Here is a 22,913-nt window from a genome sequence, read left to right as displayed (position 1 = left end):
CACTTACATCCATTTTTTGAATATATTATAACATATTACATGTGTTACAATTATATATTATGATATATTGTTATTTTATGTTATGTATATTTATATTATGTTGTTATAGTAGGCGAATTCTTTTGATCCCCTGAGCCTTTGTTTTATTATTATTTTTTTTTTTTAGTCACTCAGTCGTACCTGACTCTTTGTGACCCCACGGACTGTAGCCCACCAGGTTCCTCTGTTCATGGGATTCTTCAGGCAAGAATACTGGAGTAGGTAGCAATTTCCTTCTCCAGGGGATCTTCCAGACCCAGGAATTGAACCTGAGTCTCCTGTATTGCAGGCAGATTCCTTACCGTCTTAGCCACCATTATTCTTCCTTAGGGCTCATCTATTCTGGGTTTTCCTTAGCGCTAAGGCACAATATGTACTCTACCTATTAGACAGCCTGTGGTTCTTACTCATGAGACATGGACTTTGGGCTTTCCACTGGACGCCCAGATGCTCGCTGTGATTCTCCACACTGTGTGGGCCAGAACACTGCTCTTTCCTAGAACTGTGTATGTCCAATCTTCCAACACTTATCAGCTTTTGGCTCAAAGATGCTGCACTCTGCCAGGCCACTTGGAGCCTCATCCTGTGTTATCAGCCACTCACCCCTCAGATAAGGACCTGCAGGAAATCCTCAGGGCTCCCTATTCAGTTTAGCTTTTTCCTTTCTGGTCGTTGTCCCACAAATTCTAGCTACTTCTGCAGCCCCAACTTGGATCTCCTCACTCTCAATTCGGCGAGACTGCTATTGTCTGCATAGGATCCACATTTCCGTACCATGGTCAGCAAAATGTACCCAGGCAGGGAGCTGGGCAGAGGTGGCACTCACCTGATAAATTCCTCTTCTCTTGAGAACTAGGTAGTGCATTGCTTGTTGCAAGAGTCTGAAATAATTAGCCACTTTTATAGCTTTTAAATGTAGAAAAGTAATCCTAGTACCAGTTACTTCACCATAAACAATAAAGTACCTTTTGAAAAAAAAATCCATCAAAGTCAGTATTGTGACATCATTCCCTATGATGTGAAGTTGTTTTTTAATAAAGATAAAATTGACATAGTTTTCTTTTTAAAAGTTAAATTCTACTCATGTGGCCAAACCCTCTAATATAAAGAATCTCAACTTTAGATACAGAGTGACAATTAGATTCTATATATTCCATATGAATTGAAGCATCTCAGGAAATTCTCATAAATTTAATTTTTCAAATGACCTCCTGCTGAAATCTTATAAGAATGAGTCTATTTGATTAAGTCGAAATGTAAAGATCTGGAACTTTTCTGATGGTAGAGTATAAAATAATAAATAACAGAGAAACTACCCAGTGCATAAACCCACCCTTGGCACTTAAGACCCACTCGGTACAAATTTGCGGGGAAGGGTGACAGATGGATGGAAGATATTTTAGACAGGCTTAAACCTCTTTTAAGTACCAAGTGCTATTTAGTTGGGAAACTTAAGAGATGATGTGAATACATATGCATTCTTCTCTTGGATGAATGGATATGTGTTTGGTGTGTATATATGGGTGTGTACATACTCGTGTATAAACACACACACATAGATGGTCATGGCTTTCTTGATCCACTGATGACTTGTATATTGATAATCAGAACTGGTGATACAAATGCACCACTGCTTGAAAAAAAATAATTGCAATAAATTATGTATCCTATTATAACATTATTTGTATATGAATTTTTAGTATATATTTTTGAGGAAGTCTAATACTAACAGTTGGAGAAAACGAATCTGATAGCACTTTATTCATGATGTGGACATGCTAAAACAAATCCAATCATCTGAAATGTTTATTTTATTTGGAATGTTAGGTTGTGATACTAAACTTAATCCAGTGGTAAAGAACCCGCCTGCCAATGCAGGAGGCACGAAAGACGCGAATATGACCCCTGGGTTGCGAGGATCCCCTGGAGAAGGAAATGACAACCCAGTGTTCTTGCCTGGAAACTCTCATGGACAGAGGAACCTGGTGGGCTGCAGTCCACGGGGTCACAGAGTCAGACACAACTGAGCTGCTGAGCACATGGGCACGCACGAGTCAGTATTACCGATAGGATAACTCGTCAATTACGGGACGGAACAGCAAGTGAGAGCCTTTGTTAAAGAGAGAGTTCCTTAGCGGCAAAGGTAAAAGAGTGAACTCTTTACACGGGCCTAAGCATTCTTCTTCTTCTTTTTTTTCCTGTTCACCTTTTTAAACAAACAAACAAACCAAAAAAAAAAAAAAAACTTGGGATATAGCTGACTCCTTGAAAAAGTCCCTGATGCTGGGAAAGATTGAGGGCAGAAGGAAAAGAGGGCTTCAGAGGATGAGATGGCTGGATGGCATCATTGATGCAATGGACATGAACCTGGGCAAACTTTGGGAGATGGTGAGGGACAGAGAGGCCTGGCATGCTGCAGTCCATGGGGTCATAAAGAGTTGGACTCAACTGGGCAACTGACCAACAACAGTAGCTGCTTTACAATGCTGTGTTACTTTCTACTGTGCAGCAAAGTGAACCACCTGTATGTTTACACATATCCTCTCTCTCTCTTTTTTTATTTCTCCCCCATTTTAGTCAACACAGAGCATTGAGCAGAGCTCTCACTATACAGCAGGTTCTCACTAGTTACCCATTTTATGAAAGTAAGGGTATGCTCACTCAGGACCAGTAATGTGTATGTGTTGGTCCCAGTCTCCCAGGTCATTCAGCCCCCCTCCCCCCTTCGGTGTCCATTCGTTTGTTCCTTCTATCTCTGCTTTGCCAACAGGATCATCTATACCATTTTTAGTTATTTTGAACCCTGTGTCTTTGTTAAGTTCCTATTCTGCTTCATCAACGTTGCTTGGTGTCCTAAACCTACAATCTGAGGTGCAGCACGAGAGAATTGGAAATTTGCTCACCTTAGTGTCCTGGGTACTGTTGGTAAATTGGGACGTCCCTCCTCCCCGTGCCTGCCCCACCCCATCCAGCACTTACTGCATTCCAAATTCCTATCCCTGGAACCATGATTTAATAGTATCTTTGTTCCAAGAGGACCCTAAAATTTTATTAAGAATCTAACGATCACAATGCTAGTTTAATACCACCCTTGTACTTAATCCAGAAGTTAGCAGTAAAGCCAAAATATGATAAAACCAAGAGGGAATAATTGGATTTGAGTTGTTTAGATAACAAAATAAACATCATTTGAGATACTAAGGTGTCTATTTGTTTTCCAGGATAGAATGTCACATTGTTATTAAGTGGCCAGCATTTACATCTATAAAGACACCAAAGCCTTGAATACTTTTTGAAATGTTAGAACACAGTAACATGAATTATATATTTCAAGGCTTTTGTAACTCTTGATTTATTTCTACCTGGGGGCCTAGAATTGGGGATGGAGCAGTTTGAAGGATGGGGCTGACATACACAGATGGCATAAACTGGGCACAGGCTGAAGTAGACACATCATATGATTTAGTGGTGAGCTGACTGCCACCAGCATCCTCTATGTGAGAGCTTCTTACTTAAAAAACTTAAAAACCGTCACTTTCATTAGTATCTTCCATCTATATGTCTATATTCTGCAGAATGTTACCCAAAACTGTCATGTAAGAAGATTATGAAAATACTTTTAGCAGTCGTCTCAGTGTAGTATTTTCATATCATAATGTTACCCTCCTAAATCACTTAGATGTTTTCATGATCACAATCCACTGATCACTGTTATGATCATTTTACACTAAAGAAGTTTCTGCTCACTCTGTCCAAGGTTTCCACAGAAACAAACTAACAGATGTTTGACTCACTCACAAAACATTTATTGAAAGTCAGCCAGGTGCTAAGCACTGTTCCAGGTATCGATGACAAAAACATAAAAATAATTTAACATTTTAAAGCCCCATTTATTTTACCCTCTTCCATCATCTCCAAAACTGTCCCAGGAATTAGTAGCACTGGCTCCCTCCGGCCGCAGCCAGGAACCAGGCTGGGAGCTGGGACTGAGCTCACATCTCCTCGGGATTGGAACTGAGAAAGGACACTGGCATGCGTTTGGTGCCTGTGGGGTGCCAAGCCCTGAGGGGGCACAGGACCTCCGACACGTCATGCGGCCCCCGGGACAAGTTGATCGGCAGCTATATACAAGGAGGACACCCGGGTTCTGCCCGCCCAATCTGCCCTGCCCAATTCACACCAGATACCTTCTCAGAAGCCCAAACCCTCCCCTGGGCCTCTGTGTCCATCTCCTGCTAACCCAGCCACAGGAGCGAACCATTCCCTTATCGTTCATTCACCCATTTGCGTGTTCTTCCCTTTGCTTGCCCTTGCCCAGCCGCCTGAGTCAGTCGGTCGCTGCAGGGCAGGTACCCCTACCCTGCGCCACTGTCTGCAATCTGTGTGTGATTGGTCATATTTCCACCAAGACACTGAGCCCAGGTCCACAAGTTCTGATTTTAAGGAAGTTCTATTTGTATCCTGGTTTTCTGTCACGACATCATCCGTGCAAACAGAGCTTCCCAGTTGTCTCTTTGGAGACTTGCAGACACCCTGCCCCCTGATTTTATGGATGCCTTTAGGTCTTCTTATGGCTCTGCTCTCTAAGCACCGTTCTGGCCGAGAACAGAGGCCCCTGGTGCAGCATGATTAACGTCGTGAGAGCCAGGCACGGCGCTCACCGCCAGGCATGATACGTTTGCCCCAGTAGCACTTCATGATTCTGTCAGGCTCCAGAGAAAATGGTACAGTGACTGCAACCATAGGAAGATACTATGAACAGCTCAAAATAAAAGCAATGAATTGATATCCAAATTAAAGCATGAAAAGCTGGCTTTTCAGTGAGAGAGATACAAGCCAGGGGGTGGGGTGCGGGGGCGGAGGCTGTGTGTGTCTTTAACAAATACTTTAACTTTTAAAAATATAATGAATAAATGTATGGAGATTTGAGAATTACGTTTTGTGAAGGTAAAATCCATATGGATTGCTAAAAGGGAAATCTTTTAAGTGGTCACCCATACAATGCAAAAAGCCCCGTGTGACCTCATCTCTAGCATGGTTGAAACAAGAAGTAGAAGCACAGACGCCCTGAGGCGCCATCTGAAACAGGAAATAGAGGCACAGACGCCCTGAGGCGCCATCTGAAACAGGAAGTAGAGGCACAGACGCCATGAAACACCACCTGAAACAGGAAGTAGAGGCACAGACGCCCTGAGGCGCCATCTGAAACAGGAAGTAGAGGCACAGACGCCATGAAACGCCATCTGAACTGGAAGTACAGGCACAGACTCCCTGAGGCGCCATCTGAAACAGGAAATAGAAGCACAGACGCCATGAAACGCCATCTGAAACAGGAAATAGAAGCACAGACGCCCTGAGGCGCCATCTGAAACAGGAAGTAGAGGCACAGAGGCCATGAAACGCCGTCTGAAACAGGAAGTAGAGTCACAGACGCCATGAAATGCCATCTTTCAGACAGAACCAAGTGGAGGTTTTGTTGTGTTGCATTTTCTTTATAATATGAAGCACCCTGTAGATCCAGATATTAACTGTCTTGGGAAATAGTGCAGTACTGGTTCAAATATTCAGAACAGTTGTACAGGTCATTTAAGAAAGTTTTCATCATGTACACTGGGGCCCCCACCAGCTTTCCTGGAGGTCCCACCATTTCATGAGCCCGATGGTCTACCTATCACTAAGATGGTCCTTTGTATCTAAAAGCATAAATAATGTCTTACAGTTGGAGAGGCTTTTTATTGTGTTTAAACTTCAGATCTTGTTTTATTTTGCTGATGAATCAACCATGCTGGGCTTCCTTCCTCTGCATATACCATTGTTCTTTCTCATCTTCCTTTGCATGACCCCTTCATTCCTTCTCTTCAGAAAGGGCCAGACTTGATCTGAAGATTTGACTCATCTGTCCATCTTCTCCCACTGCTTTCCTGGGTCCTTCAGGTGAAGCCCTTTTTTCCTGGCAAGCCTGCCCTGCACCATGTTCTTTCCCTTGTAGCAGGGGAACTTCTTCCCGTGTACACCAATGGTGATTTACACCAGATCTACCCCCTCTAAGACCATTCTTGAGGGAGTAGGTCTGTGCTTAAGGAACCTCATGCCTAGCTAAATACCTGGCACATTCTAGGCCTTCATCAAAGATTTGGGGATGGTGGCTGGGTGGGTAAATGAATGAATGGATGACTGGCTGGAGGAATGGACATGTCAGCAAGTTTCACAGCCATCTTTAACATGGAAATGAGGATTCAGAGTTGCAGAGGTTAGTGAAAGGTAGGAGCAAGAGCAACTTACAAAATGTTATGTGTTATTGGCTTTTAATTTCTTAATTTTTAATTATTTGTAATTTTCTTCAATATCTGGATTAAGCATATTTTATTTTTAATTTAAAAAGTATAATTTTGTTAAATGTATGATGAATAAATAGAAATAGAGTTTTGGGGATAGAATGAAGTTGGACAGTATCTAGAACATGAGACTTCTGGGTCCTTAGTCTACCATGTATATCTACTCCTGAGTAGACATTAGCTTTTAATTTATATCAGTTGTTTTCCCTTAAATTTTTCAGTGACACTGGGCTTTCCAAGTATCTCAATGGTAAAGAACCCACCTGCCAAACCAAGAGGTGAAGATTTGATCCCTGGGTTAGGATGATCCCCTGAAGGAGGAAATGGCAACTCACTCTAATATTCTTGCCTGGACGATTCCATGGACGCAGGACCCTGGCAGGCTACAGTCCATGGGGTTGCAAAAGATTCGCACACGACTTAGCAACTAAACAACGACAACATTTTATCACAGCTGTGTGAACCATTTGTAATACTAATGACCTTCCTTCCATTTCAGGATATCTGTAAAGCCCTGTGGTGCCACCGGATTGGAAGGAAATGTGAGACTAAATTTATGCCAGCTGCAGAAGGCACTACTTGTGGGCATGACATGGTAAGAAACTTGTCTTAGGTGCAGACATCATATTCAGATGTCAGCCTTTCAGCCAAGTATCCTTCCTCCTTTTGTCTTCCTGTTTTTAAGCCTGTCTTCCTGATCTATATGATCATATCTATAATATGCCAAAAGATTGCTTAATTTATATTAATTCTATGAAGAGGACTCCCCTTCTCACTTTTTTAGTGATGCATTGATGAGATACCTACAATCACTAGACACTGATGTCAGGCAGCAAGTGATGGCTGATTCTGTTTAATGAGGGGGGATGTTAAACTCTTGACTACCTTATAATCATACAAAGAACTAGTGTTCAGTAGTTCTGACAAAGCCTCAGAACATCCATTGAAGACTGTGGAACAGACCCTTTTGACTATTGCTCCTGTGAAAATAAGATGCTGTCCTGGGGAAAAGAGGAAATTCATAAGATGGCAAGTTTATTTACTGACTGGGAGACAATGAGAATTCTGTCATAAAACTGAAAATTAAATTATCTTAACACTCAAAAGTGATATTTTAATTCTTTTCATTTAAGCTGCAATTGTATTTTTCAGACTATAAAAACTATTGATAAAGATAGAAATATATCAGAACTAAATTGTCACCATAACCATTTTCATTCTATGTGTCTAAACTTATTTGTGGTGCTAACAAGTACAAAAGAGAAACATATGCATGAATATTATTGATCTAGTACATTTAAAGTCTGAAGTAAACCTTGTTACACTATTAACATATTTAAATGGTAGTACAGAGAGAAAGGGTTTAAAGTATTAAGAAACAATGTTAACATGCTTTCGGGTTAAATTATTGTAATACTGACTGAGAAAATGAAGAGAAATGAGGTAAATTTGCTTAGGAATAGCACCTAGCAACCATTCATCCTACGCGTGTTAATATGCTTTATTGTCAGACTTTCTGAGGGTGAGATTGATATTTAAATCTGTCTAGTGATATAGACAGCAATAAATTAATCCATAACAAAAGAGTCTAATAAGAATGCTTTTAGTTTCTCAAAAGGCAGAAGGAGAAGAGAGTGACAGAGGCTAAAATGGTTGGATGGCATTCAGTGGACATGAACTTGAGCAAACTCAGGGAGATGGTGAGAGACAGGGAAGCCTGGAATGCTGCAGCCCATGGGGTCACAAAGAGTCAGACATGACTTGATGACTGAACAACAACAGTTTGTCAAAAGAGGAAATGCATTTGCTGAGGTACTGCAATGTAGAAATACCAGTTGTCATAGGATACCAGGGAATTTGGGCTTCCCTGGTGGCTTAGATGGTAAAGAATCTGCCCATGATGCAGGAGACCCAGGTTCTATCATTGGTCAGGAAGATCCCCTGAAGAAGGAAATGGTTACCCACTCCAGTATTCTTGCCTGGAGAATTCCATGAACGGAGGAGCCTGGTGGGCTACAGTCCATGGGGTCCCAAAGAGTCGGACCCGACTGAGTGACTGACACTTTAACCAGGGAATTTATGTGAGCTTTAAGCTGCAGGTGATCACAACTCCTTGCACATACTTGATTGCAAATTTGATAGTTTTCAGAATTATGCTGATTTCTTGAAAGATTGGCAGCCCTCCCTTGTTGCCCTGGTGATGGTTCACACCAGTATGGCATGGCTCTCCAGGCAGCCTGCTTTCTTTAAAATCTACTATTTTTCTGGGATGATGTAATAACTGTGGTGCTGCCCCTGTATTATCATTGCATTCTGTTTACCTTGAAAGCACAGTTGTTGTTATTCAGTAGCTAAGTTGTGTCTGACTCTTTGGGACCCCATGGACTGCAGTACACACCAGGCTCCCCTATCTTTCACTATCTCCTGGAGTTTGCTTAAACTAATGTCCATTGAGTCAGTGATGGCATCCAACCATCTCATCCTCTGTTGCTGATTTTCACTGGTATTTATTTTTTTCATTATGTTTCCAAATACAGCTTTTTCCTTCGAATTGAAAAGAATTAGTGCATATTAAGCTAGAATGGATCCTTATGAATTGCATGGCATTAAGTGTTCTGCCTAGAATCACATGGGTGCCCAGTGGCAGGATGGGACAAGCATCAGAGGCCCCTGTAAAAGTTCCTTTGGTGTTAGTTGTGTGTCTTTGTGCATCACTGGTCCACAGGTGTCCGTGAGGTGTCCTGACTGAGAAGCCAGCATTACCAAAATTCAGTGTCCCAGCACTTTGGGGTATTCCAGAGCGGTGGGTATGTTCTAGGTAACTGACAGCAGCTCTTCAGCTTCTGTGCGTCTCTGTCCTGAATGGAAGCCTGTTCCCCTCCACCAGCTACAACACCGAGGTTCTGGGTGGACATGCATGCTGGTACGCCTGATCAGTGGTCAGTGCATCTTTTAGTGACAAGTGCCGTCTTTGGAGTGTTATATACATTGTATCCCCACAAGCATCCAGAGGGTAAACATATGATAGCCCCCACTATAAACCCAATAACTCTTCCAGGAATAAGACACTGGGTTCTCTGTGCTCACGCCATGAGAAATCCATAGCAAGGGGATGAGGACCACAGCCTGGATGCATGCCAAAGCAGATTCCAGTTCTTCAGCAATCCCTAATGTAAAATTAAACCAGCTCTCACTTTGTGATGACTTTTGGTACAAGGAATGGGCCATTACCTTGGGTTCCTGGAACAACCCAGTCTGGTGGTTTCCATCATCCCTGATGCTCAGAGGAGGCTGGGCAGGCTCGGGGCACCTGAGTCCATGCCCAGGTCAGGCACCTGGCTGAGCTGATATGTGGGGCTCATTTTCACCTCCACAGCATCAGTTTTCATGACCCATTATGCTGCTTCCCCATCTGTACTGGGTTTCAGAGTGACAGTGGATTCTGTGGTCAGCATCACCACAGGATGTGTGCCTCATGGTGACATCACACTGCCCAAGAGAAAGCCTTCTTTCAAGTCATCAATAAAATATGAAACTGTGAGCAAATGGGATGGTTCTTAGAAATATAACCAGTGCTTCTGCAGACATATTGTATGTCTATTTAACATAAGGATCTCACCCTGACCACCTCACTCACCAACTGCACGGGTCTGCAACCTGTGGGAAATTATGCTCCAAATTGTGTGCATGCATGTTTATGTTTGTGTGTCTACATGCAACTTCCTTGGGAGAAGATGTAGTGGTTTCTCCTCAAAGTCACAAAGAATAACTTTTTAAAAATAATTTTTAAGAATAGTCATTTAAGGATAATCTTGGTCATATATCCAGAGAGACTGATAATAGATACACATCACTATATGTAAAAGACAGCAAGGACCTACTTTATAGCACAGGGAACTATATTCAATATTGTATAATAACCCATAAGGGAAAAGAATCTGAAAAAAAATGCATATTTATGTAAGTATAGCTGAATCACTTTGCCATACGCTTGAAACCAGCACAGCATTGTAAATCAACTGCGCTTCAATCTTACAAAAGCACACTCTGACAAAAACAGCAAAAAAGATGCTGGTTTTTGCAATACAATTATTGAAGCAGTGATTATCAAAGCAAAAGACTGGAAATGATGCAAGTGTCCATCCAAAGGAAATGGATTGGAAATACACTTAATGGAATGTTTTGTTGCTGCAACAAAGGAGTGAAGGATGTGTCTACCTTCTTCTGTGGAATGAACTGCAGAATATAGTGTTAAATGAAAAAATAGAATGGAGAAAGATGTGAATAACATGGGGTCATTTATGAAAAAAAAGGAATGATTAATCTAAATTATTTGCTTATGTCAAAAAATAAAAGAATAAACTCCAACTTTCAGGAAAACATTACCTAAACCCTTTGTTGTTCAGTTGCTCTGTCGTGTCTGACTCTTTGCGACCCCATGGACTGCACCACACCAGGCTTCCCTGTCCTTCACCATCTCCCAGAGCATGCTTAAACTCATATTCATTGAGTTCGTGATGCCATCCAACCATCTCATCCTCTGTCGTCCCCTTCTCCTCCTGCCTTCAATCTTTCCCAGCATCAGGGTCTTTTCTAATGAGTTGGCTCTTCACATCATGTGGCCAAAGGATTGGAGATTCAGCTTTAGCATCAGTCTTTCCAGTGAATATTCAGGACTGATTTCCTTTAGTATGAACTGATTTGATCTCCTTGCAGTCCAAGGGACTCTCAAGAGTCTTCTCTAACACCACAGTTCAAAAGCATCAGTTCTTCAATGCTCAGCCTTCTTTATGGTCCAACACTCACATCCATGCCTGACTACTGGAAAAATCATAGTTTTGATTCTATGGATCTTTGTTGAAAAAATAATGTCTCTGCTTTTTAATATGCTCTCTAGGTTTCTCATAACTTTTTTTCCAAGGAGCAAGTGTCTTTTAATTTCATGGCTAAAGTCACCATCTGCAGTGATTTTTGGAGCCCAAGAAAAGAAAGTCTATCACTGTTTCCATTGTTTCCCCATCTATTTGCCATGAGGTGATGGGACTGGATGCCATGATCTTCATTTTTTGAATGATGAGTTTTAAGCCAGCTTTTTCGCCCTCCTCTTTCACTTTCATCAAGTGGTTCTTTAGTTCTTCACTTTCTGCCATAAGGGTGGTATCATCTGCATATCTGAAGTTATTGATATTTCTCCCGACAATCTTGATTCCAGTTTGTGCTTCATCCAGCCTGGCATCTCACATGATGTACTCTGCATATAAGTTAAATAAGCAGGGTGACAATATACAGCCTTGATGTACTCCTTTCCCAATTTGGAACCAGTCTGTAGTTCCATGTCTGGTTCTAACTGTTGCTTCTTGACCTGAACACAGCTTTCTCAGGAGGCAAGTAAGATGGTCTGGTATTCCCATATCTTGAAGGTTGTCCACAGTTTCTTGTGATCCACACAGTCAAAGGCTTTAGCATAGTCAATTAAGCAGAAGTAGATGTTTTTCTGGAATTCTCTTGCTTTTTCTATGATCCAATGGATGTTGGCAATTTGATTCTTTATGTCATTTTAAAACAAACTTGTATGTCATGTAAACCCTTTATGTCATTTTAAAATAAAACTAGATCAAAAATTTTTAAAGCAATTTATAAACATCCCAAGCAAAATGAAATAATTTAACCTAAACAAGTCTCATTTAGGCTTTAAGTCAAGGTATTGGCTTAACCATGACCATGACAGAGGAATTATCCAAGTGACTTTAAAACCCAGCGCTTTCTGCATCTTAAGGAGAATGTATCCAGTAGACACCAAGTACTACAAGGAATCATAAACTGTTTTCAGCGACCGTATGAATATTGATAGGTTGTTTTTGGTCTCTTAAAACTATTGTTTTATAGTCTCCTACACAGTGTTTGCCATCAGAATGACGATTGTGCCCAGTGAGAAATCCGACACCGCTGAATGCAACACTGTATCTTGTGTAGCTTTTGCACGTAGTGCAAGTGAAGAAACGTGCGTGCACTTTAAAAGTCCACGTGCACGTGGACTTTAGCAGAATAATATCAGTGGGCACTTCTCTGGAGAAAGGGGAGCTGATAGCATCTCCGGCCTCACTGGGACAGGTGGAGCCCTGTGTGGGTTGTTTCATGTCCTCAGAAAGCTGTGTGACCTCTGACAGGCATCATTTAAAGCCTCCAGGCTCCCAGCCCAGGTGCTTCGGAGCAAAAGCATGAAGCGCCGGACGGAAATGACAAGGTGTTGAGACACACAGACCCTCCAGCTGGACTTTTCTGTCCGACAGTCAGTCTCTTCTGACAGCGAGAGATGAAGAGCGTGTTGTTGCCAGGGAAGGTTAGAGTTCACACACCTGAGAGGTGAACAATCGGACTACATGTTCCTGCAACAAAACTGGACTACACGTGTGAGATTCCAGCAGCTCAGACTGACATCTGAAAACTAGTTTTCTCTGTATCTTCCCTGCATGTGGATTTGCAGAACAAGGCTGACTTTGGAAAGAAAAAAAGAAGAGCAGCATTGACATATAGACATGACCATGTGTGAAATAGACAGCTGGTGGGAAGCTGCCCTGTAACACAAGGCGCTCAGCCTGATGCTCCGTGATGACCTAGAGGGCTGGGGTGGGGCGGGGGTCTGGGAAGGAGGCTCAAGAAGGAGGGGATGTATGTATACATGTGACTGAGTCACACTGTGGTACAGCAGAATCTGACACAACATTATAAAGCAGTTATGCTTCAATTAAAAAGAAAAAAAAGAAGCATCGTTAAATATATTTTCATTATGTGCTCCTGAGGATAGGGAGACTGATGTCTGCCTATTTTACCAAGTTCCCAGGGCTGAGCATTGCTGTAGTGATGACGCCAGTCTCCACCCACAGTCATATCACTGCTTTTGTGTTTGTTTTAACTTTCAGTGGTGCCGCGGAGGGCAGTGTGTGAAATACGGTGACGAAGGCCCCAAGCCCACTCACGGTCACTGGTCAGACTGGTCTCCCTGGTCCCCTTGCTCCAGGACCTGCGGAGGAGGGGTGTCGCACAGGGACAGACTCTGCACAAACCCCAGGTGAGCGCTCAGACCTCCCTCCTCACCAGCGAGCCATCTCTCTGTGACAAACTTCCCAAACTAGTACATGGAAGGAAGCTCGGTGAAAATAATTCTGTACTTCTCGTATTACTGCAGAATTCTAAGTCAGAAAGCCCTTTCACTCAGGCATTTATTATAGAGTGATGTCTCTGTGGTATAATTTAGGGTGCCCATAACTATCTGACAGAGCAGAAGTAACGTTGCATCCTGCTCAGCTTCTCAGTCATGTATAACCCTTTGCAGCCCCATGGACCTACCAGGCTCCTCCGAGGCACTTCCCAGGCAAAAATATCGCAGTGGGTTGCCATTTCCTTCTCAAGGGGATCTTCCCAACCCAGGAGTTGAACCCACGTCTCCTGCATTGGCAGGCAGATTCTTTACCACTGAGCCACCAGGGAAGCCCCAAAAGTAACAGAGCCAGCAGCAATATTCAGGAACTCAATTGTAATCATGTCTACATGAGATACCAAGTTTCTGCCTAAATTATGGAAATAAGTCATAAGAAAAGTATAGAGAACACAAATGAATGAGAACCAGTAAGAACAGTTTTTTCAAGTGAGAAAAACAAAGCCTCGGTTTTTCATCAAATAGATTCCCCTGCACAGTGCGTGGTTTCGTTGTGTCTTCTGTAGCAGACAAGGATGTTAGCAGCAGGCCTCAGTGCAGTGGAGCGAAAGGGCTGGTCAGTCCTCATTGCACACCTTTGTTTGTTTAACTTATGTTGATCTGAGTAAAATGATTTCTGTTAGTCCTGTCTTTAATGCATGAGACCCAGTTGGTCTCCTGCTTCAGCAGGACGCTCCCCTTCTGGGGTGCCTGCCTGAGTTCTAGGGGTGAAGGGGGGTTTACTGTCCCTTGCAACCAGTGGAGGATGACTGCTCATTCCGTCCCCATCTGATGTCCTGGCCTTGTCACAAGGAAGCTGGGAGTGGAAAGAAGCTGCCACCTGGAAAGTGAAGCAGCTGAGTTTCAGGCTCATTTCTGCTTTTTCACCACTGCCCTTCCTTAGTCATGCTCTGCTTTTTAGAATTCAGAGAACAGAGGTGCTCACCTGCCTCCTACAGGGGGATGAGCAAATACATGCCCCTCACTTTCAAAGTTCTAACCTGCTGTGTCAATGTTGCAAATAATACACCCAATAAAAAGGAAAACACTACTACCCGTATTGTAAGTACGTAAGAAGTGCAAGGGGCTTCTTAGAAAGGCGCTGTCCTTGACTCGTGACAGTCAATACCTTAACATTACCCACTCCCGCTCCCTAACAAGCCCGATTCAAGGGAGCGGTGAGTAGCTGTCCAAAGGCAAGTTTCTAACCGTGAACTCTGCATTCCAGACCATCGCATGGAGGCAAGTTTTGTGTGGGCCCCACGCGAACTCTGAAGCTTTGCAACAGTCACACATGTCCCCCCAACAGCGTCGACTTTCGCACCCAGCAGTGCGCCGAGTTCAACGGCAAACGGTTCCGAGGATGGTTCTACAAGTGGAAGCCGTACACCCGCGTGGAAGGTAAATCTCAAATCATGCCTTCTGGCAGCAGCTGAGGCTTCTTCACTCTTTAAAGAACTGCATGGTCTGTAGAGTGGGTCCAGGTAGACCGAATGTTGTGAGGCCAGTCACAGGTTCTGTTCTGGTTGCTAGGTCTGTTCTACCTGCCCTGAGGCATCTTATCTAAACCTGCGCAGCTGTGTGCTCAGAAAAACAGCAAGCTAGAGAGTGAGTCTGTGCAAAACACTGTGAAACCTTTAAAGAAGTGATAAAACAGTCAAAGTAGATGATTTATTGATAATGAATCAATTCTTTAAAATTACAAATCACAGTAGTTGGTGGCAATATGGCGATGAGTGTATCGCCCATTGAATGATTAGCTGAAAAATTAAAGGAAAATGTCCGTATCTTTTGGAAAATCAGATAGTATACTGTATCTGGAAAGGTTTGATCTGTAACTTAGAAACCAAGAAGTTTATTTGTACTGTATGTAAGATTTTACTCTCCAGGTGGAGAAAAATATGCATTATTCTTATCATTATAATAACTTGAACTCAGTAGCTCAAGTAGTATAATTTGAGAATAAATTCAGAGAACGCCTAATCATCGTGTTCTTTGGAACTGAGAATATTATCAGGAAATACGTGGGGAATACATAAGTTGGGCCTTCTCTCACCTGGCACTTTAACTATCTCAATATATGTAATGTTATCATGGTGAGAGGTTTATGAAATCAGTAAATTCTGGAAGGAAAATAGAAGCAGTTTTACACAAAGCCTTTTTTGTTGGGTTATTACTTCCAACCTCAGTAAAAATTAAGCCAGTGAGAAACAAGTAGGCAGGAGAATAAAGGAGAAAGAACTTTGAGATCAGGGTCAAAAAATCTGTGTGCTGTTTCTGGTTTTCCTAGTCTTGAGTAAATATGTTCATTGATCATGGAAACACATATTAAATTTAATTCTTAGAATTATTCAGTCAGTTCTCTTATCCTGCACAATAACATATTTGTATATGAGCACTGGGCCAATGAAAACTAAGGCAGATAAAGATTTGTTATCAACTGTTCCCTTCTCTACTGAGAAGAGAACAAAAGGAAAAAAATTTCTACAAAAGTTTATGTTAGCCATATAAATCATAAATCCTTGAAATGGATTACTGAGAGAGGGTGTGAACTTGACCTCCCAATCTTAAGTACATAATGAGATCTATATTCTCCATGTGACAGTATTTTTGGCAATTCATTATATTTATTAAGAAAAAACAATATTCTTTGGAGATTTCATCCAAAAGTTATTCCCTTTATCAGTTTAAAAATATCATTTGTTTTAGTAAATGTAGTAGCTATTAAGAAATTTTGTGATTATTTAAATTATGTTATTGTACTTTATCTGTAAGAATTTTGTATATTGCTGCAAAATGGTAGTGATTTTTTGCATTTCTACACAGATCAGTTAATCATACTAGTAAAATAGTTGAACAGTAATGTAGTTCAAGTCAACAAATGTTTATTGAATGCCTGCTATGTGCCAACCACTGTGTATAGAACGAGGATCAATAAAGGACACAGTAGAGTAAAAATTAGTAGTGAAGCTTTAAAAAATAATTTAAAAATCAAGGGGAAAACAAAGCTGAAAGAGGCAATTTTTAAAATGTCTTTGCTATGTATTATTGTGTGGGAGTTTTTATGGGCAAAAAAAGAAAAAAAAAGTCTATAACATTTAGAGCAAAAAGTGATCAGAGCTTAAGTATTTTTCTTATTTGTGTTTGTGTGTGTATTTCTTTTTAAGATCAGGACTTCTGCAAACTCTACTGTATCGCAGAAGGATTTGATTTCTTCTTTTCTTTGTCAAATAAAGTCACAGATGGGACTCCATGCTCGGAGGATAGCCGTAATGTTTGTATAGATGGGATATGTGAGGTAATAATGATCATTCATTCGTTCAACAAACATCTCCCAACAGTCCGCTTTGTGCCAGGCATCCTGTCAGGGGCTAGGGAGACCAGATACCTAAAACCACACCCTTTCCCTCCCTGTCGCAGCCCAGAGGGAGAGAAAGCCAGATGAACACAGAAGGAGGCCATTTGGCAGTGGAGGTGTGTGCAGAGCTCAGCGGGAGGGCAAGCTGCTTCTCCCTTAGACGCGGACCCGGGAAACTCGGGAAACTCGGAAACTCGCAGGGCTGCTGGGGAGGGGAGCTAGGTCCGGAAGAGGGGCATGGGGGAAGCGGGGAGGGGAAGCCGGTGGTGCAGGAATCATGGGCTGCAGGAATGGTTCGGTGGTCAGAGAACGAGGAGGCAGGCAGGAGCTGGGGGATGCTGAGGGTGGTGAGTGGAGGAGGAGGAGCTCTCAAAGGGCCGTTTGCTGCCGGAAGACTCTGGTGGTTTCATCCTCACGTCCCAGCGGAAGGCACTGTGACTGCGGACCGGCAGAGTCGCAGCATCAGACGGCAGTCACCCGGCGGGGGCATCAGAGTGAGTGAAGCCAGGGACAGCTTAGAGCCAGGGGCCCCTGCATCGCTCTGGCGGGGTCTCGGGGAGATCACAGCCTCACTTCTGCTGGAGGGGACTCAGGGCGCGGGCTCTGGAAACGGGCTGCTGCGTGGACCCAAAGCTCTGAGCTTCTTGCCACGCGCAGAAGTGAGATGTGGGGAGAGTTCCGTTACATTAATAAACAAAGGGAGGGGGCTATGTGCAATGACAAATACCGGGCTTTTCAGGGAAGTGACTCAATATCTGTATTCAGTGGAGTCCAAAGACCTTGGTCCCAGATCTGATTTTCTCTAAAAGTGTAAACCGTGGCTGCAGTAAAGTTGAACCAGCACTCTGAGGTTAGACTAAAGCAGCACACACACACAGGGATTCCCTGCGGGCTCAGACAGTAAAGAATCCGCCTGCAATGCGGGAGACCTGGGTTCCATCCTTGGGTAGGGAAGATCCCCAGGAGAAGGGAATGGCAACCCACTCCAGTATTCTTGCCTGGAGAACCCCATGGACAGAGGAGCCCAGCAGGCTACAGTCCACAGGATCGCAAAGAGGCAGACACCAGACACAACTGAGTGACTGACACACTCACACACACACACTCACACACACACATTCTCTCACACACACTCACACACACACACTCACACACAACTATTCAGATCTCTTTCAGCTTTAAAACGCTCAGCTCTCCACCCACCGTGTCTGATTATCAATTTGTTAAATATCTCATTGTTTTTATGCATTCTTAGTGATACAGTGTCACAATCCCTTATTTGTAATTCTAAAATCCAAAGAGCTGCAAAGTGGAAAATTTATTTGGCTGTAAAATATAAGGTAACTTGAATTTGTTTGCAAAGCTGCCTTGAACTGAGGAGACTGTCTTCAGTTATGTTTACCCCGCTCAATGAGTGAGTTTTAGAAATATCTTCGATGTCCCCACATCTTATGTATAATACGCTAGTTACCTTCCTGCAGTCCAAGAAACCTGAGTTCTGAAGTGCATCTGGCCCTGGGATTTCAAACAAGGGATTGTGTACCCTGGTTACTTCATTTCTGAATGGATTTTTTTTTAACCTAGGTAGCCTATATCCTTTGTTAGGAAATGTAAGACTAGCAAGCGTCATAGAATCTATGAAGAGCTGCTAAAATTCTAAGACCGTAGCCAAACATGCTATAATTTACAGCTGGGAATAATTGTCCCATGGTCTACATTCCTTCTTTGTCTCTACACAAGACTATTCAGAAGCACGAGGTGAATTCCAGTGGACCCTTGTGAGGCCACTTCGCTTGTCATTTGTGCTTAATGCTTCACGTTGGGCTGAAATTTACCCACGTCTCCCACAAGACAATCCGATAGATGTAATTCAGGGCTTCAGACAGGACAGTCTAATAGCAATGCCAAGGAGGACAGGCTGTGTTTGCCGCGAGAAGGCCTCCTCCTCTGGACGGAAGCATAGCCTGACAGTCTCACAGTGCACATACTGGGTATCCAATAAATACTTGTTAACTCTCCCGTGTTGGTGAAACTTTTCAGCTCTCCAGGAAATGGTTTGTGACTTCGCTCCTGTTGTCTTTTCTTTCATGAATGACCTGTGACCTCGTGGGTCCCACAGAAAGTGGGATGTGACAACATCCTGGGGTCCGATGCTACGGAAGATACCTGTGGCGTGTGCCAGGGCAATAACTCCAGTTGCACGACGCACAAGGGCCTCTACGCCAAGCAGCACCGCGCCAACCGTGAGTCTGCCTGCGGGGTCCACCCGCCCGCTGAGCAGAGATGGAAAGGGACCCTCGGTGGGAAGGAGCAGGGTGTAGTGAGAATAGCCAATAGGCAGGATCCTGAGAGCCCTATGTGACTCCTGGCCTGCTTTGCTTCTCAGACCTTCTGTTTTGGTTAGAAGCGGTTGCTGGGTTATTTCAATTAAAGCGGTTCTTAGAAACCATGAATATTACAATAGCTCTGCTCCAATTAAAAAAACTCCTTTATAGGATTCATGGAACTGGATGGCCAAACTAGACCTCCAGGTTCCAAACTCTGATCCCCAAGGGCTGGTCACGGAGAGCCGCGGGCACTGGGGTTGGCCCTGTGCTGCTGAAACACCGCCCTCTCCCCTCGGTTTCCTCTGCTCAGAGTATTACCAGGTGGTCACCATTCCCTCTGGAGCCCGGAGCATCCGCATCTATGAAACGAACGTATCTACCTCCTACATTTCCGTGCGAAATGCACTGAAAAAGTACTACCTGAACGGACGCTGGGCGGTGGACTGGCCCGGCCAGTACAAGTTTTCAGGAACCACCTTTGACTACAGACGTTCCCACAAGGAGCCTGAGAGCTTAACCTCTCCTGGACCAACCAACGAAACCCTGATCGTGGAGGTAAACCCCAGCCTCTTGCTCTTAGGGCTCGGACGGGGGGTTTGGGGCATTCCTGTAGGTTCAAGGCTATGTTGACGAAATATCACATCCACAAAAAATTGTTTGCAGTTAGATAGTGTCTCGGAAACAAGACTAATCCGTGCACAGACTGAGTGGGCCAGTGGACCGTTCGTCTTTGATCTCTAGACGCGTGATGAGATGTGTAAGGACGCACATCATACAGTCCTGGGTTTTCCATCTTTATTAGTGGATTGTGACCTAAGCCTGCTTCTCTCCTGTAAGCTCTGTGGCCATGAGAAGCGGCCGCTGTGGGTGGCTCTGTCTGTGCCTGTGTTTAGGGCCGTGGAAACGAGAGTGAGGTGAGAACCCACCACCAGGCAGGGGGCTGCACACTCGGCTCCTACACAAGCCCCTCTGTGTTCTGCCCAAGATGGCACAGGCCCATGAGATATGCATGAGCAACTTCTAACAATGTAATTTGTTCCCCTGGGACCAGGCAGATGGTGGCAACACACAGCGGACACGCTAATTTCGTACGTTTTTACGTTTCTGTGCACATTTAAAGGAAAAACTTGGTTCAGAAGTTGCCCCCTCAGCCCGCACCTGTGCGAGCAGCTGTGAACCCCCCAGGTGCCCCCCCACCTGCAGCACGGGCCTAGCAGCTCCATCCCACCATCCTTGCATCCTCCTGAGAGATGCCTCATCTCCACACGTCCCACCTCTGTCTCCCCTCTCGACCTGGCACTGCTCCTGCCTCCCCTTTATAGACGTGTTCACCCTGGATTCCTGCCTTGGTTATTTCTCTCCCACCATCTGAGGCTTTTAGCTTTAATGTGCATGTGTGCTCAGTCGTGTCTGACTCATTTTGGGACCCCACGGACTGTAGCCCACCAGGCTCTCTGTCCATGGGATTTCCCAGGCAAGAGTACTGGAGTGGGTTGCCATTTCCTCCTCCTGGGGATCTTCCTGACCCAGGGATTGAACCTCATCTCCTGCATTGGCAGGCAGGTTCTTTACCTGGGAAGCCCCTTTTAGCTTTAACACTCAGGTCAGGGTTGAAAGTGATCGAGGCTTACTGGGAACCCATCTCCTAATTCAGGATGTCAGGTGGAAGAGCAGATCTAAGGCCTGCAGTGCGGCCGCCTGTCCAGGGCTTATCCCTGTCCTACAGCATCTTCCCCAACTAGACTTGAGCTGTTGTCGGGGAGTCAGGGAAGGTCCAGTGACTTCATCCAACTGTACCCTCCCATTAAGAAGCAGTGAAGCCTTCAGAAATGGGATTTCTAGTAACAGGCTAATGGTGAGGTTTCCCCACACCACCCCCCCCCCAAAAAAAAAGCCTCTCGTCGAGAACAAGGAATCAGATACCTTTAAGAAGAAAAAGTAATTGTCCATATGGTCAGGTTTCCAGCTGGGAGGTGAAGAGTTCAAGTGCGAATCCGTGGCTAAGCGTGGCTCACAGGTGTGCCCAGCTTGAGAGGGCATCTTTCCTCCTGGGCCCACACGGGACATGGCAGTAGGCAGAAGATTTCTGCATCCCGTCACTGGAGGAAGGACTCAGAGTTAGCTTCCATCCTGCAGAGATGAGATGCACTCAATTGTTGGTTGTTTGAAACTCACTAGGAACCGTGAAGGTGCTTTTTAGGTATCAATTTCTGTTTTGCTCAGTTGGGGAGGATGGCTGGGGCTTGCTCGCCAAGAAACACCCAGGGAAACAATCAGATGCCTTTGTTAGGTGGCAAAGACTATGCAGGGAATACTGCATACAGCAAAAGAATCAAATGTCTGTATATTTTTATAGATATAGATGTATTATAAATGTATTTGAGTCTAGTTTAATATTACAATCATCTTTTTATTGACATAACTAATGTTTCAGGAGCTTAAAAAAAGTTACCTTCTATATGTTGGTTCTGTGCTGTGCTTAGTCCCTCAGTCATGTCTGACTCTCTGTGACCCCATGGACAGCAGCCCACCAGGCTCCTCTGTCCATGGGGGTTCTCCAAGCAAGAATACTGGAGTGGGTTGCCATGCCCTCCTCCAGGGGGTCTTCCCAGCCCAGGGATCGAACCCAGGTCTCCCACATTGCAGTCAGATTCTTTACCAACTGAGTCACCAGGGAATCCCAAGTTACCTACTCTATATTGGTCCTGCTATCACTCATTTTCTCTTTCCCTTTTTTGTTTTGTAGCTTCTGTTTCAGGGAAGGAACCCAGGCATTGCCTGGGAATACTCCACGCCAAGGTTGGGGGTTGAGAAGAAGCTTGGAGCCCAGCCCAGCTACACGTGGGCGACCATTCGCTCCGAGTGCTCTGTCTCCTGTGGAGGAGGTAAGTCACATCCCACCGTTGACCTGGTGATGGGCACAGAGGTGCCAGGCATCTTCGGGCCATGACACACTGCTATGGTCTTCAACACCTAGCCCTGGTCCTCATCACACGCCCTGGTCCTCATCACACACCCTGGTCCCCATCACACGCCCTGGTCCCCATCACACACCTGGGTTCCCATCACATGCCCTGGTCCCTGTCATACACCCTGGTCCCCGTCGCATGCCCTGGTCCCCATCACATGCCCTGGTCCTGATCCGTATCACACGCCCTGGTCCTCATCACATGCCCTGGTCCTGGTCCCCATCACATGCCCTGGTCCCCATCACACACCCTGGTTCCCATCCCACACGCTGGTCCCCATCACATGCCCTGGCCCTCATCATGCTATACCGGCCCTCATCTTGCGCTGATGAGGAGCCAAGGGCTCCTTAACTCTTCCAGAGGCAGAGTGTCTGAGCAGTGGTCCCAGGTGTCCCTTGAGAACTTGGGCTCCCTTTTCTAATTCAGCTGTGTCCACGTGTGCCTTTAAAGTTTAGTGAATTAGATTCTGCTTTTTGTCTAGTATAAGATTTTTTAAAAGGTAATTTTGTTATTTGAGATCATCCAGACGAAAGCCACTCAAATTATTATATATTTCTTGTTGATGATGAGAAATAGAAACCTTTGTGGAAATGAGTGATACGGAGTGAGGATTTTTTTATTAAATGGTGGTGGTGTCATCGCTAAGTTATGTCCAACTCTTGTGACCCCATGGACGGTAGGCTGTCAGGC

At 44.2% G+C, this 22,913-nt stretch overlaps 1 protein-coding gene across 2 annotated transcripts in view; it reads left to right on the top strand.

Annotated features, from left to right (window-relative positions):
* The window catches only part of ADAMTS16 (ADAM metallopeptidase with thrombospondin type 1 motif 16), a 184,582-nt gene that overhangs the window by 90,344 nt on the left and 71,325 nt on the right, over nt 1-22,913 (top strand). For both annotated transcript variants that reach the window (XM_043887554.1, XM_043887553.1), the window contains exons 11-17: nt 6,874-6,969; nt 13,295-13,443; nt 14,798-14,970; nt 16,737-16,867; nt 19,047-19,170; nt 19,565-19,809; nt 22,001-22,139. In XM_043887554.1, coding sequence (XP_043743489.1) covers nt 6,874-6,969; nt 13,295-13,443; nt 14,798-14,970; nt 16,737-16,867; nt 19,047-19,170; nt 19,565-19,809; nt 22,001-22,139 — 1,057 coding nt within the window. The remainder of the gene's footprint in view (nt 1-6,873; nt 6,970-13,294; nt 13,444-14,797; nt 14,971-16,736; nt 16,868-19,046; nt 19,171-19,564; nt 19,810-22,000; nt 22,140-22,913) is intronic.

Source organism: Cervus elaphus, chromosome 25, assembly GCF_910594005.1.
Source record: "Cervus elaphus chromosome 25, mCerEla1.1, whole genome shotgun sequence".
Lineage (NCBI taxonomy): Eukaryota > Metazoa > Chordata > Mammalia > Artiodactyla > Cervidae > Cervus > Cervus elaphus.
The sequence above is the reverse complement of the archived record's forward strand: the minus strand, read 5'-3'. Positions and strand labels throughout refer to the sequence as shown.